Source organism: Taurulus bubalis (genome assembly GCF_910589615.1).
Source record: "Taurulus bubalis genome assembly, chromosome: 16".
Lineage (NCBI taxonomy): Eukaryota > Metazoa > Chordata > Actinopteri > Perciformes > Cottidae > Taurulus > Taurulus bubalis.
The window spans coordinates 23,887,660-23,902,471 of NC_136604.1; the positions used below are offsets into that span (position 1 = coordinate 23,887,660).

The window sequence follows — 14,812 nt, forward strand, 5'->3', positions numbered from 1 at the left end:
CAACACTTGTGAGATTTGGCCAGATGTGTGTATATGTTACTGGTTAAGAGTAAACGAAGAAAAAATTAAAAGCCCTTCCAGGAAGATTATCTCTTTAGAGCTGAACGGTTTAAACTTCTCCCAAATCATAGCAGAATATCTGAACAGTCTCTGCAAAGTTCGACTTTGGTAAAGTGAAGCAAAAAAAAAAAAAAGGTGTTTGTACAAACCATTTAGGCGATAAAATCGTGTGTTTTGGATTTATGTGCCATTTACATTTTCTCATGTACCACGCTCTATATATATATATATATATATATATATATATATATATATATTCCCTTGTATATCACTAATGGAGTTCAATACATCAGTAACCTACACTAAATAAACCAAAACAATGCTCTGTGCCCTCAAATCATCATGCAATATTTGCACGTATTCAAATGTTTCCATTCCGTGGCCGAGTTGGACGGCACTGTAAGCCAACCAGAATCACATTCTGTCAAACGCTCGCTACGATTGGCTGATAACAAAAGTACCCCACGTGAAGACTGACTGAAATGGACCCAGAAATGTAACCAGTTAGCAATACGGATACAGCCGGAGTAAGTCATGTTTCTCTGAATAGTTTTTTGGTGATGTATGGTTTAACTATGTTTATGTTTTTAAAATATTAATAGCTCTGCGAAAAAAAATGGCACACACCCCATGAAGCTTGGTCTGTAGAATGAAGTCATTCGTTAGTCCATCTCTCATTTTGATGAAAGTAGTGACAGACAACAAATCTATTCAAACAATGAATACAAAATTTGGTATTAGACATTTATTTATCTACCATTTTATTCATACATTTCACTGCTTTTGTGAACCTAAGACCTTTGGTAAACCAATTTCAAGCAACAAAACAGTTCGTCCACATGAGTAAAGTTATGTTTTCACAAGAGATATGAAGAATTTCAAAAATCGAGCTTCACTTTTTCAGCTTTAGGGTCTACACTCGTGCCTTAGGACAATGGTGCCTCATATAGAGAGCTGAGGTTGTTCTGCAATTGTTGATGTAAAACACATGGGTATATGTCTCATATGCAAGTGAATTTAAAAAGGTGAATTTGAGAAATTATGTAAAATTGAGCTCAGAGGGTTAAAAGCAGTTCTTCTGAAATAAAGACATATTACAATCTTCTCCATGAGGTTCTTCCTCTCTGTTCCCTGATGTCCAACACATTCATGTCTTCAGACGGGTTTACAAAAGTCTTTTGTTACAAACATTGTGATTTTATCTTTTCTCTCGTGTGGACCGCCATGTGGTGGCTCAGACTTCCTGGTTGTGTAAAACTTTTCCTACAAAGAGAGCAGCTGAACAGTTTCTCTCCGGTGTGGATTCTCATGTGTCTCTGTAAACTTCCACTCTGTGTGAAAGATTTCTTACAGACGGAGCAGCTGAACGGTTTCTCTCCGGTGTGACATCTCAAGTGTGTTTTCAGATTTCCCTTGAGACCAAATCTTTTCCCACACTGAGAGCAACTAAATTGTTTCTCTCCAGCACGACATCTGGACTCACTGACAGAAACTTCCTCATTATTCAGAGAGTTTAAACCTGACTGAGGTTCTCTGGTCTCCTTCCAGTCAACATCGTCATCATCATCATTATTACTGTCAACAGTCTCAGTCGAGTCTCCGTTCTCCTCATCAGGATCTGGTTCTGGATCTGACTTCCTGTCTGGTTCTGGTCCTCCACAGTTCTCTCCATCATCTTCTGTTTCCATGTGTTCAGTTTGTCTCTGATGAAGCTGTGAGGACTGAGCTTCCTCTTCATCTTCACTCTTCACAGGAGTGAATGAGAACTTGATACCAGCCTCCTCCAGCCCTTGAAGCTGCTCTCCCTCCTGACTGGTCCAGAGTTCCTCCTGGTTCTCTTTAATGTGTGGGGGCTCTGGGTCCCCCTGTTCATCTTTAATGTTTGGGGGCTCTGGGTCCTCCTGTTCATCTTTAATGTGTGGGGGCTCTGGGTCCTCCTGGTCTTCCTGGTCCAGACTGGAGCTCCACTCCGGCTGCTCAGGGGGAACCTCTTCTTCCCCAACAATCACTTTTCGTACATCTGAAGGTAAAACTGAAACAGACGAATGTTAACGTAAACCCATAAACTGTTCAATGGGCTTCAGAACAGTCGACAAGAGATCCTCTTCAGTCCCGGTACCTGTGCTTTGGGGACCACCATGATGATCACTGAGCTTTCCTACTGGGACGGCAGTGTAGTGGAAGTTATACAATGACGCTCATTACATTGCTACGTTAGCTATGTAACGCTACACTGGCCACATAAAACAAGCCGCAAGCCAATAAAACTTGTTAGCTTGCGTTAGCTAACAAGTTTTTGTACTTGAAGTATATTTTCATGCCAATACTTTGGTACTTGAGGTATTAGTACTTTTACTGAATCTGGAACTATGTGACTCTTTTGGAGGGGAAAGCTTATCCTGTTATACTCGGCCTTATACCTTCAAAATAAAAGCCTTTTAACATACCAACACCTGTTCCAGTGGGTGGCCTCCGGGGGTCGTCTGGGCACTGGGTCCTTGCAGTGGCCCCCCCCCACACCCAAGGACAGTCTCTTTCCCACAATCTTGGCCTGGAGGTCCCGAATGTAGCCGTACGTCTTGAGGGTCCTGACGGTGTAAACGCTCCACCGTGCGGTGCGTTTCCTGAACAGCCTTCTGAGTCTGAAACGCATCACACAACGTCTCAGCTGCTGCAACAGGAAGCGACGCGTCCCAGAGAGACACTCGGCGAAACTCACATCTTTCTGCCGTCGTCCGTCAGCACCGGCGGTCGGTTCAGGTGGGAGTTGTAGTCCAGGGCGGCGAGCCGGACTCTGGCCTCGTACTCGGCCGGAGACCACAACAATAGAAACCATGAGTTGCTCTGATCGAGCCAGGACAGTGTCCCTCGTTCTGTTCCTTCCTTTCACAATAAAAGCCTGAGACAAATCCATAATCAGCAGACTTCTGGGTATTAAACACACGGCGGTACAATAACTCACTCCTGTTTTTTATGGCTTCTTTTCACATCCTCCATCGTCATTAATGATGAATAAAAAAACAAATACTTTCACGTTCCGTCTACTTTGACACAGCTTGAAAAAAATATCTAACGAATGTTTTCCCGTCAGAAATATTCCGGCCGGCTCTCAAGGTTCATCGTTTCTAGAAGATGTTCAGCGTCTCAGTTTTTCTGCTTTGTGATATTTGGTTTTACCTGCAGAGTCGTTCCTCCCGCCTCCTAAAAGACAAAGAAAGAGTCGGAGTCAGGGACCGGACATCGAACCACCGACTGAGCTCTTCTCAAGTGAAGGCGACGATGTGTTCCAACTCACCGACGACCACCACGTCTTTTCCCCGCAGCCGCCGCACCGCCTCGGACCGCCTCTCCATCCAGAACTCCCGAATGGTGTCCACGCAGTAGCTGTCCTGGATCTTGGAGAAGGTGGCCGGACTGACGACCCCCATGTTCATGAAGCGGAACAGGAGGGCCACTTTGCTGTAGCTGCTCCCGCTCAGCAGGATGTTCGTCCCCAGCATGAAGTCGCCGGCCAGCATCCCGAACTTGAAGGTGGGCTGCGAGGTCCAGCTCCAGACCACGTGACCGCGAGGACAGACCTGAACCGGAAGAGACATTTATGGGCTTCTCTTTTTGCAGTGAAGAATTCAACATTCAAATGAAGCTTTGAATGTCTTCATGACGAGATCCAAACTATATGAAGACCCACACCATGGGTCAGGGTCAACTCAAACCCTGACCATGACCCTGACCCCCCCCAGTGGAAACTAAACAGCAACAAATACCGGTTGAAGCAGAATATCTTATAGGTTTTTGGAAATGTTGGCCGGAAACAATCCTGCAGCTGGAGTCAGTTCTACAAACAGTAGTAAAAGAACCAACGCGAGGACACATGCCTACTGGTTATACTGGGGAGTTTTACCCATTCGACAACGAAGATGCTGGATGAGGCACTGGAAGGGCGGCAGGCCGAAGCACATCAGTCCGGTGGACATCCGGTAGCGGCACCGCTTCACCGGCAGGCGGAGCAGCGCCGCCAGCTGGCGGAGGCTCTCCTCGTAGACGACGGACGCCCGAGAGCCGACGATGTCCTCCTCCGTCAGGATGGTGTGCGGCTCCGTGGGAGGCGGCATCTTCTCAGGTCCGAGCGCCTCAAGGACGTCGTGGACCGTCTCGTCGGCCACGACGACGGGAAGGTCGTCCACCTTCGGCCAGGCGTCCTTCACGGCTCTCAGACTGACGACACGGTGAGATGCAGAGTTCAAGCTTTGACCATCACGTCTAAAAACATGGAATCTAAACGGTCACAGAATCACGAGCGCTTCAAGTTGGCATGTCCCGTACCGGTGGACTGCGAACCCAACTCGGTGAAAGCAGTACCGTATCTGAAGGGCGCGGTCCTCGTCTGAGCCGCCGTCTGCCTCCACGGACGCTTCTCCTGAGGAGCCGTCGCACTCGGAGGACGACCACTCGACCCTGCGACACAGACGGGTCGTTCAGAAAGACGCCGTGAGGCGAAGCAGAGTCGCGGGTACTTACACACAGTTCTCCAGAGCGTTGACTCGGTCCTCGTCCAGCTCTGCCTCCTCGTCATGGAAACTAGGAACACAAACGCCCTGAGCATGAGAGGAGGGAAGGCATCGGTTCCACCGGCGGAGAGAGACTGGACTCTGGAACCGCAGGATGCTTCACTACCAACCGAGGACTCGACCACGGACCTTTTTCACAGCTGGAACGGACCAGAGGGCATCGTGAGCGGTTCATAATACTACTTCAATCTTAAATACCGCTACATGATAAGTACTATTGCACATGATAAGTACTATCTTATCTTACTACCTGTAAGTTTCTCTGCTGGTAGTTTTTAGAAGTATTAATCCGCAGTTTTCTGGTCTGCTTACCAACAAGAAATAGAATATAAATACTAGTAACAGATCCACGGTCAGTAGCTCCTCTGGGCTGAATGCAACACTTCTGGGTTAGCACACGTTAGCTCTGCAGCTAGCTGTAGATTAGCATCCACAACACAGTTACCCCGTCGTTACTTGACGCTACTACTACTGCTACTGCTAATACTACCACTAGTACTGCACGCTCAGCTAGCAGCAGAGCCTCCCAGTAGCACCAGCAGTAGCACCAGCACCAGTAGTAGCACCAGTAGTAGCAGTAGTAGCAGCACCAGTAGTAGCACCAGTAGCACCAGCAGTAGCACCAGCAGTAGCACCAGCAGTAGCACCAGTAGTAGCAGTAGTAGCAGCACCAGTAGTAGCACCAGTAGCACCAGCAGTAGCACCAGTAGTAGCAGCAGCAGCGCCACCAGTAGTAGCACCAGTAGCACCAGTAGTAGCACCAGTAGTAGCACCAGTAGTAGCACCAGTAGCAGCACCAGCAGCAGCACCAGTAGCAGCACCAGTAGCAGCACCAGTAGCAGCAGCACCAGTAGCAGCAGCAGTAGCACCAGCAGCACCAGTAGTAGCAGCAGCAGCGCCACCAGTAGTAGCACCAGCAGCACCAGTAGTAGCACCAGTAGTAGCACCAGTAGCAGCACCAGTAGCAGCACCAGTAGCAGCACCAGCAGCACCAGTAGCAGCACCAGCAGCACCAGTAGCACCAGTAGCGCTCACCTGTCCAGCAGCAGCAGTAGCACCAGTAGCACCAGTAGCACCAGCAGCAGCAGTAGCACTCACCTGTCCAGCAGAAGCAGTAGCACTCACCTGTCCAGCAGCAGCAGTAGCACCAGTAGCACCAGTAGCACTCACCTGTCCAGCAGCAGCAGTAGCACCAGTAGCACCAGCAGCACCAGCAGCAGCAGTAGCACTCACCTGTCCAGCAGCAGCAGTAGCACCAGTAGCACCAGCAGCAGTAGCACTCACCTGTCCAGCAACAGCAGTAGCACCAGTAGCACCAGCAGCAGCAGCAGCAGTAGCACTCACCTGTCCAGCAGCAGCAGTAGCACCAGTAGCACCAGCAGCAGCAGCAGCAGTAGCACTCACCTGTCCAGCAGCAGCAGTAGCACCAGTAGCAGCAGCAGCAGCAGCAGCAGTAGCACTCACCTGTCCAGCAGCAGCAGTAGCACCAGTAGCAGCAGCAGTAGCAGTAGCACTCACCTGTCCAGTAGCACCAGTAGCACCAGCAGCAGCAGCAGCAGTAGCACTCATTTGTCCAGCAGCAGCAGTAGCACCAGTAGCACCAGCAGCAGCAGTAGCACTCACCTGTCCAGCAGCAGCAGCGCCAGGTCGGAGTCCAGCTGCAGCCCGCGGGCCGCGCGCAGGGCTCTCCAGCGCGGGAACGCGGGCCCGATGTTGACCCTCGTCTTGTCGCGCTCCTTGTCGGAGGCCCTCTTGGCGCGCGAGCGCGGGCTCTTCTTCTGGGGAGGAAACCTTCCGCGGCTTCCCTCCGCGCGCAGCTTCGCGCTGCTGTCCGCCATCTTGAGCGGCACGAGACCCAGGAAGGAAGGAAGGAAGGAAGGACGACCACCACCTCCTCCTCCTCCTCTTCTGTCACGTGAAGGTTTATTATCATCATCATCATTGTCCGCTATTATATTGAGTACTTGAACATCTCTCTCGGAAGCAGTGTCTGGTGTATGTTTCTGGGGCTTTTATTGTGAAGGGTTAAACGGAAAAAGAAGAGGAGAGGAAACGTTCTAGTGACGAGAGATAAGTGTTGTTTATTATTAATGTAAGTAAAGGCGCAAGACAAACCCTCGGCTACATCATCATGTGTGTATATATATATATATATATATATATATATATATATATATATATATATATATATATATTTATATATATAAATATATATATATATATATATTTATATATATATATATATATATGTATATATTTATATATATTTATATATATATATATATATATATATATTTATATATATATTTATATATATATATATATATATATATATATGTGTGTGTGTGTGTGTGTGTGTTTATTAATAAAGTGAGAAAACAGCTGCGCTGACTCCAGTCGGCCACCAGGTGTCGCTGTTCTTCTTCACAGTGAAACCTCAAAGCTTTAATCCTTCTCAGTAGAAATAGAAGAGGTTATCTTATAATCTTCTGGGGAAACTCTTCTCTGTGTAACATAATGCAGAGAAAACAGGATTTAAAAACAATGAAGAGCTTTCATTAAAACATTAAAAACAGTCAAAAGACTAAAAATAGAATAAAAGTTGCAGTTTCATAAATAAAATGCAGACATAGAAATCCTTGAATCTGTTCAATTAAAGACAACAGAGAAGTCCTCAGTCTGGATTTAAAGGAGCTGAGGGTTTCTGCTTTCAGGAACCTTGTTCCAGATGTGTGCAAACATAAACAACAAGTTAAAAAAGGTTGCGATCTTTTAAAAAAAAGTTATAACGTATTTGTGCTCTTTTATTGTGAAGGAGCGGAAGTGGTGCGAGTGTTTCCGGGTCCACAGCGAGCAGCTCCGCTGAGTGGAAAGAAGGACACAAACACGGTGTACTTTCCTTTAGTCTTCTTGGACTCCATCTGTGGGAAATGTCCACATGTCAGGATGCTCAACATGCATCCAAACGGCGGCTCTAACTGCGGCTCGCGGACCTCCGACTGGACGTTTGAAGACATCCGGATATGAAAAGGAGGAAAGTGCTGGATGTGGTTTTAAAGGCCGCCATGGAGCTGCGGAGAGAAGCAGGTTGGTTTCTTTCTGCTGCTGGAGACACGTCCTGCTCCTGTGCTGCTGAGCTACCGCTAGCTGCTGCTGCTGAGCTACCGCTAGCTGCTGCTGCTGCTGAGCTACCGCTAGCTGCTGCTGCTGAGCTACCGCTAGCTGCTGAGCTACCGCTAGCTGCTGCTGCTGAGCTACCGCTAGCTGCTGAGCTACCGCTAGCTGCTGCTGCTGCTGAGCTACCGCTAGCTGCTGCTGCTGAGCTACCGCTAGCTGCTGCTGCTGCTGAGCTACCGCTAGCTGCTGCTGCTGAGCTACCGCTAGCTGCTGCTGCTAAGCTACCGCTAGCTGCTGCTGCTGAGCTACCGCTAGCTGCTGCTGCTGCGCTACCGCTAGCTGCTGCTGCTGAGCTACCGCTAGCTGCTGCTGCTGCTGGAGACACGTCCTCCTTATGTGCTGCTCATTAAAACATCATAAACTACTATTTAAATAAATGCAATAATGTATTTCCTCATCATTCGTGCTTTACCTGCTAATAACCAGCATCTGTCACAGTGACGAAGTAAACATGGTAATAACACATTTTAATTGTATTAACTATTGAAGCTACTCAAGGAATTTTACACGTTAACGACAAACAATATGAAAAACTACTGGGTGATCTGGTCTCTGGAGGACTGGGTGAGGTGGACTGGGTGATCTGGTCTCTGGAGGACTGGGTGAGGTGGACTGGGTGATCTGGTCTCTGGAGGACTGGGTGAGGTGGTCTCTGGATGTATTGTCGGTGGTGGTTTTGGTGGAGCTGCCGTACAGGAAGCTGTTGCAGTCGTCCAGTCGAGAGGTTATGAAGACGAGGATGAGTGTTTCAACCGCTTTTTTGTCTCATCTGACCACGCCCCCTTCGCCTGAGCCTTCAGGTGTTCTCTGGCAGACTTCATACAGGTGTAGATCAGAATCAGCTTTAATGGCCATGTAAGTTTGCACATACATGGAATTTGACTCCGGTTTTACTTTGCTCTTTGTACTTTTCACACACAATTTACGATAAGATAGGAATAAGATAAGATAAGAATTTAAGATAAATATGAAAAATATAAAAAGGACATTAAAGACAGTAGTAAAAAAAAGTGCAGAGGAAGAGTCTGATTATTGTTCATCAGAGTGACTCCAGTGGGAAGACGTTGTTCCAGTGTCTGCTGGTTTTGTCTTTGGGGGCTCCTCCTGAAGTCCTCTGTCATCTCCATTAACATGTGCTGTGATTGGTCGGTGGGGCAGCTTGACTTCTGTCAATGAAATCTGAAGCCTGAGGTTCTAGGTTGTAGCTTCTAGCTTCTGGGTTGTAGGTTGTAGCTTCTAGCTTCTGGGTTGTAGTTTCTAGCTTCTGGGTTGTAGTTTCTAGCTTCTGGGTTGTAGTTTCTAGCTTCTGGGTTGTAGGTTGTAGCTTCTAGCTTCTGGGTTGTAGCTTCTAGCTTCTGGGTTGTAGGTTGTAGCTTCTAGCTTCTGGGTTGTAGGTTGTAGCTTCTGGGTTGTAGTTTCTAGCTTCTGGGTTGTAGTTTCTAGCTTCTGGGTTGTAGCTTCTGGGTTGTAGCTTCTGGGTTGTAGCTTCTAGGTTGTAGCTTCTATGTTGTAGGTTCTAGGTTGTGGGTTGTAGCTTCTCGGTTGTAGCTTCTAGGTTGTAGCTTCTAGGTTGTAGTTTCTAGCTTCTGGGTTGTAGTTTCTAGCTTCGGGGTTGTAGTTTCGGGGTTGTAGTTTCGGGGTTGTAGCTTCTCGGTTGTAGCTTCTAGGTTGTAGGTTCTAGGTTGTAGGTTGTAGTTTCTAGGTTGTAGTTTCTAGCTTCTAGGTTGTAGCTTCTAGGTTGTAGCTTCTAGGTTGTAGCTTCTAGCTTCTAGGTTGTAGGTTCTAGCTTCTGGGTTGTAGTTTCTAGCTTCTGGGTTGTAGCTTCTGGGTTGTAGCTTCTGGGTTGTAGCTTCTGGGTTGTAGCTTCTGGGTTATAGCTTCTGGGTTGTAGCTTCTAGGTTGTAGCTTGTAGGTTCTAGGTTGTAGGTTCTAGCTTCTATGTTGTAGGTTCTAGGTTGTAGGTTCTAGCTTCTAGGTTGTAGTTTCTAGCTTCTAGGTTCTAGGTTGTAGCTTCTAGCTTCTAGGTTGTAGCTTCTAGATTGTAGCTTCTAGCTTCTAGGTTGTAGTTTCTAGCTTCTCGGTTGTAGCTTCTAGATTGTAGCTTCTAGCTTCTAGGTTGTAGTTTCTATCTTCTAGGTTGTAGGTTCTAGCTTCTATGTTGTAGGTTCTAGGTTGTAGGTTGTAGGTTGTAGATTGTAGCTTCTAGGTTGTAGGTTCTAGCTTCTAGGTTGTAGTTTCTAGCTTCTGGGTTGTAGTTTCTAGCTTCTAGGTTGTCGTTTCTAGGTTGTAGCTTCTAGGTTGTAGTTTCTATCTTCTAGGTTGTAGGTTCTAGGTTGTAGTTTCTAGCTTCTAGGTTGTAGGTTGTAGGTTGTAGCTTCTAGGTTGTAGGTTGTAGATTGTAGCTTCTAGGTTGTAGGTTCTAGCTTCTAGGTTGTAGGTACCTAGAAGCTAGAACCTACAACCTAGAAGCTAGAACCTACAACTTAAAGCTAGAATCAGGCTGAAGCCTGAGAAATGGACTTGCATGGTGGATTTACTGATGACGTTTTTCACACAGAGGGTTATGTGCATCTGGTGAGTGAACTGCTGGTTGTGTTGCTGTTTTTACATCTGCAGTCGTATTTAATCATAAACAAGCAACAGCGTTGTTGCTGCTGCTGGTGGAGCCGGGACTGGGGCCCCGGTACTTAACATAATTAATAAGTAATAATAAAGCGTCTTTTTTCTTTCATTCCATAAGGCTTCATTAATATCCCGTGTTAATGATTATATCCTTAAGTATTGTCATTTACACATAGACGTATTTTTTTACAAGTGTAAGTCATAATACATTTATTACAATTATACAGTTACCAATGGTTTGCTTATAGAACTGTGGTCCCAGCTGTCTTGAGATCATTAACAAGTTCCTCCTGTCTAGTTCTGGTTCAGATTTATAGTTAGACTGGTTCAGGTTTGTCCTGGTCCAGCCCCTAGATATGCTGCTATAGTTCTAGACTGCTGGATGAATTAATGTCTCTTCAATGCACATTACTAACTCTACTTCTTCCCGGAAGTCTTTCTCTCCTCACAGGTTTCAAATTGGACTTTAACATAAATTCGTGGTTATCTTAACATGTGTTTCCTGTTTCCTGCAGACGTCCAGCAGCTGTTGGTGGTTAAAGAAGAGGTTCAGCAGCAGGACTGGAGCTCCAGTCTGGACCCAGAGTCCCCACACATTAAAGAGGAACAGGAGGAACTCTGGACCAGTCAGGAGGGAGAGAAGCTTCAAGGGCTGGAGGAGGCTGGTATCAAGTTCTCATTCACTCCTGTGAAGAGTGAAGATGATGAAGAGGAAGCTCAGTCCTCACAGCTTCATCATCAAAGACAAACTGAACACATGGAAACAGAAGCTGCTGGAGAGGACTATGGAGGACCAGAACCAGACAGGAACTCTGATTCTGACAGGAACTCGGGTCTAGTAAGACATCCAGAACCAAATACTGATGTCAAGACTGAACCGTATTCTGAACCTGACGACAGTGTTGACGTTGAGTTTTGGAAAGAGACCAGGAAACATCAGTCAGGGTTCACTTACCAGAGAAATAAAAAGGTTTCTGTAAAAGATGGATTTAATATCAGCGAGAAACCATTTGGCTGCTCTGATGACGGGGCTGAAGCTGAACCCAAAAGTGATGACAGAGTTGATGAGGATCAACCTCCATCAGGTCCAAAGCATCTGAAAGGTGAGGAGGTCTCTGTCAGAGATACAGGAAGAAACACTGACATGAAACCTTTCAGCTCCTCTGAGTCTCAGGAAAGACCTGAAGACCGTCTCACTCTGCTGACACACCAGAGCCCTCCCACAGAGGAGAAACCATTCCGCTGCTCACTTTGTGGTCAAATATTTAACGAGCAGGAAAGCTTGCATTCTCACATGACACAGCACTCGGGGGAGAAACCATTCCGCTGCTCAGTGTGTAACTCAGACTGCGGTGACAGCGACTCTCTAGTTCAACACATGAGGATCCACACGATGCAAATGCGGTTTAATTGCACAATTTGTGGTGAAGAGTTTGCATGGAGGAGATATCTGACTAAACATATGGAAGTCCACAAAATCTACAGGTGCAGTGTTTGTGACCAAAGGTTCACTTGGTGTAAACAGCTCAAAGACCATAGATGTGTTGGTCGTCGTTTCTCACGGCTTCATCAGACTCAAGAGAACCGAGAGGCAGAACCTCCAGCCAGCAGCTCAACTGAACACATGGAAACAGAAGCTGATGGAGAGGACTGTGGAGAACCAGAACCAGACAGGAACTCGGGACCAGAACCAGATTCTGATGACAAGAATGCAGACTCTTCTGAACCTGATACTGATAACAGTGATGACTGGAAGGAGACCAGAGAACCTCAGTCAGGTTTAAACTCTCTGAATAGTGAGGAAGTTTCTGTCAGTGGTTCTCGATGTAGAGCTAGAGAGAAACCTTTTAGTTGCTCTGAGTGTGGCAAAATATTTAGGAAGAAGACACATTTAAAGATACACATGAGATCTCATACTGGAGAGAAACCATTCAGCTGCTCAGTTTGTAAGAAATCTTTTTCACAGAGCGGAAATTTACAGAAACACATGAGAACCCACACGGGAGAGAAACCTTTCACCTGCTCTGAGTGTGGGAAAAGCTTTGCCTCCCAGGAAAGTCTGAAGAAACACAAGATCCTTCACACAGGAGAGAGAACGTTCAACTGTTCCGTATGCTGTAAAAGATTCAGTGGCAAGTGCAACTTGGATGAACACATGAGGATCCACACAGAAGAGAAAAGGTTCAGCTGCAGTGTTTGTGCCCAAAAGTTCACCTGGTTTTATCAGCTCAGAAAACATAAATGTGTTGGACGTCGGTTCTCACAGCTTCATCACCTTGAGGAGAACCGAGAGGCAGAACCTCCAGCCAGCAGCTCAACGGAACATATGGAAGCTGATGGAGAGGACTGTGGAGGACCAGAACCAGACAGGATCTCAGATCCAGAACCAGACAGGATCTCAGATCCAGAACCAGACAGGATCTCAGATCCAGAACCAGACAGGATCTCAGATCCAGAACCAGACAGGATCTCAGATCCAGAAAGACATCCAGAACCAGATCCTGATAAGGACTCTTCTGAACCTGATACTGATGACAGTGAAGACTGGAAGGAGACCAGAGAACCCCAGTCAGGTTTAAACTTTAAGCACAGGAACTCGTACAGGGGAGAAACCATTTAGTCGCAGGTGTTGTACCTTAACGATGTTCTGTGGTCGTCAGGTCCAGAGACGTGAATGTTCTTCATCAGACTGAGAACCGAGAGGCAGAACCTTCAGCCAGCAGCTCAACTGAACCATGGAAGGAACAATAACAATGAGCGCTTCTATTTTACTTCTTGTCCATAAAGTTCTGTTCACAGTAGGATATTTTGTTCGCGATGCATCAAACGCTTCAGAGTTTTACAAGCCAAAGCATAGTTGTGTACAAGTACACAACATTCATGGTATACTGTGTGTTTAGTCCAATAGAGAAAACAGCAATTATTTTTCATTTATTTAGAAAAATCACAAACATTCAACAGTTCTTACTTCAACTGTTAGGGAATTCTTGTCAATAAATATTTTTTTAAATCCTTAATTCTCCATCGGAAGACTAAAACTAGAGCTTGTGCTCGTTTATAACGGACGGACTAAATTTGCTTGTGAAGGAACATTTTAGCACTTTTACGCTACGTTTTAAATCCGTGTTGTCGAGCCGTATTAGTGCGAGGCTGTAACGGTTCTGAACTGCTTTGGTGACGTCAATACTTCACGAATAGAAAAGAGTCTGTATCGAATCAAGTGTTATTCTCTTGAAGGCGTCCCACAGGAATCCATCCTAGGTCCTCTGCTTTTTCTTATTAATGTAAATATATTAGTGTCTGTCTCCCAAACTTTTCTTAATATTTAATTTGCTGATGGCACCAGTTTGTTTCTATCAAAGACAAATTAATAAATAACAGATGTGCAGGGATGCAACATGTACAGAAGTTGTCTCTTAATATAAAGAAAACTCGTTTTATGATATTTGCATCTTAAAATAAGAATTACTGTCGTCATAACTTCCTTATGACGACAGTAATTCTTATTTTAAGATGCACATATATATATATATATATATATATATATATATATATATATATATATATATATATATATATATATCATCACTCAAGTCTTTAGTTCACGTTTTATTTGCGTTAAATGTGTATTTACACGATTTAAAGCAGACATTTACCATGTGACGTCAGTGGGACTGGACCGCTTATTGACAGTTTCCTTACACTTTATTATAGCTTCATATTGCCATATCTTGTCTATTATGATTTTGTATGCGCCATAAACTACTCTTTCTTCTTCACAGCTGGTGTGTTAGTATGTTAGAGCTCCATCTGCTCCGTTCTTTCAAAACCTGAAGATTGATCTGTTTGATTGGATAACCGGATGAAAATGTGTGAATTTGTTTATAAAACCGTCCCTAAGAATTCACCCTTGCCTAAAGTTTTCTGGAAATCTTTTTAAGTTCAACTCAGATCTTCGTCTGACCTTCACGATCCGCCTCGTCGTCCTTCTGTCAGGAAAGAGGAACAATAAAGAGGAACAATGGAAATGGCGTGAGGAAAACATCACCGACCATCTGCTGCGTGGGTCGGGTCTCATGGCGTTCCCTCTGACGGGAGAGAGATGTAGGAGTTAGAAAGTCTTCATCACGACAGGAAGAGGACCCACGGCAGCGTTACCGTCTGGAGACTCGGGTCTTCAGGTGAAGCTTTACATGTCTTCATGATTTATGACGCGATCACCTGAAGGAAACGGGTGAATATGGTTTAGTGTTCTGTGGTTCTGTAGATGTAATGTATGGTTCTGTAGATTGCTGCTGGTTCCGCCTCCTTTGGGTTCCTCACAGGGAAAACGTAGTTTTTGAAATGCTAAAGGACCGCAAACAATCTGGACGGAAGAATCTTTT

At 45.7% G+C, this 14,812-nt stretch overlaps 2 protein-coding genes across 2 annotated transcripts; both read right to left on the bottom strand.

Moving 5' to 3' along the window:
- Positions 1 to 800: 800 nt before the first annotated feature.
- Positions 801 to 2,896, bottom strand: LOC306748754 (uncharacterized protein; the record flags this gene model as incomplete). Its single annotated transcript, XM_079231964.1, has 3 exons — positions 801 to 2,092; positions 2,508 to 2,702; positions 2,806 to 2,896. The coding sequence occupies 3 exons, from the start codon at positions 2,894 to 2,896 to the stop codon at positions 1,242 to 1,244; spliced, it is 1,137 nt and encodes a 378-aa protein (XP_079088090.1). The 3' UTR covers positions 801 to 1,241.
- Positions 2,564 to 6,357, bottom strand: LOC306748867 (uncharacterized protein). The gene is made up of 7 exons (XM_079232096.1): positions 6,252 to 6,357; positions 4,579 to 4,768; positions 4,420 to 4,515; positions 3,962 to 4,275; positions 3,356 to 3,638; positions 2,780 to 3,261; positions 2,564 to 2,702 (listed from the first exon to the last, which is right to left on the bottom strand). The coding sequence occupies exons 4-6, from the start codon at positions 4,170 to 4,172 to the stop codon at positions 3,234 to 3,236; spliced, it is 522 nt and encodes a 173-aa protein (XP_079088222.1). The 5' UTR covers positions 4,173 to 4,275; positions 4,420 to 4,515; positions 4,579 to 4,768; positions 6,252 to 6,357; the 3' UTR covers positions 2,564 to 2,702; positions 2,780 to 3,233.
- Positions 6,358 to 14,812: the final 8,455 nt, after the last annotated feature.

Coding starts and splice junctions, on each gene's coding strand:
- LOC306748867 (XM_079232096.1), bottom strand. CDS start 4,172: ATGCCGCCTCCCACGGAGCCGCACACCATCCTGACGGAGGAGGACATC. Junction 3,639..3,961: donor GCATCTTCGTTGTCGAATGG/GTAAAACTCCCC, acceptor CTTCCGGTTCAG/GTCTGTCCTCGCGGTCACGT. Junction 3,262..3,355: donor AAAAGACGTGGTGGTCGTCG/GTGAGTTGGAAC, acceptor TTTGTCTTTTAG/GAGGCGGGAGGAACGACTCT.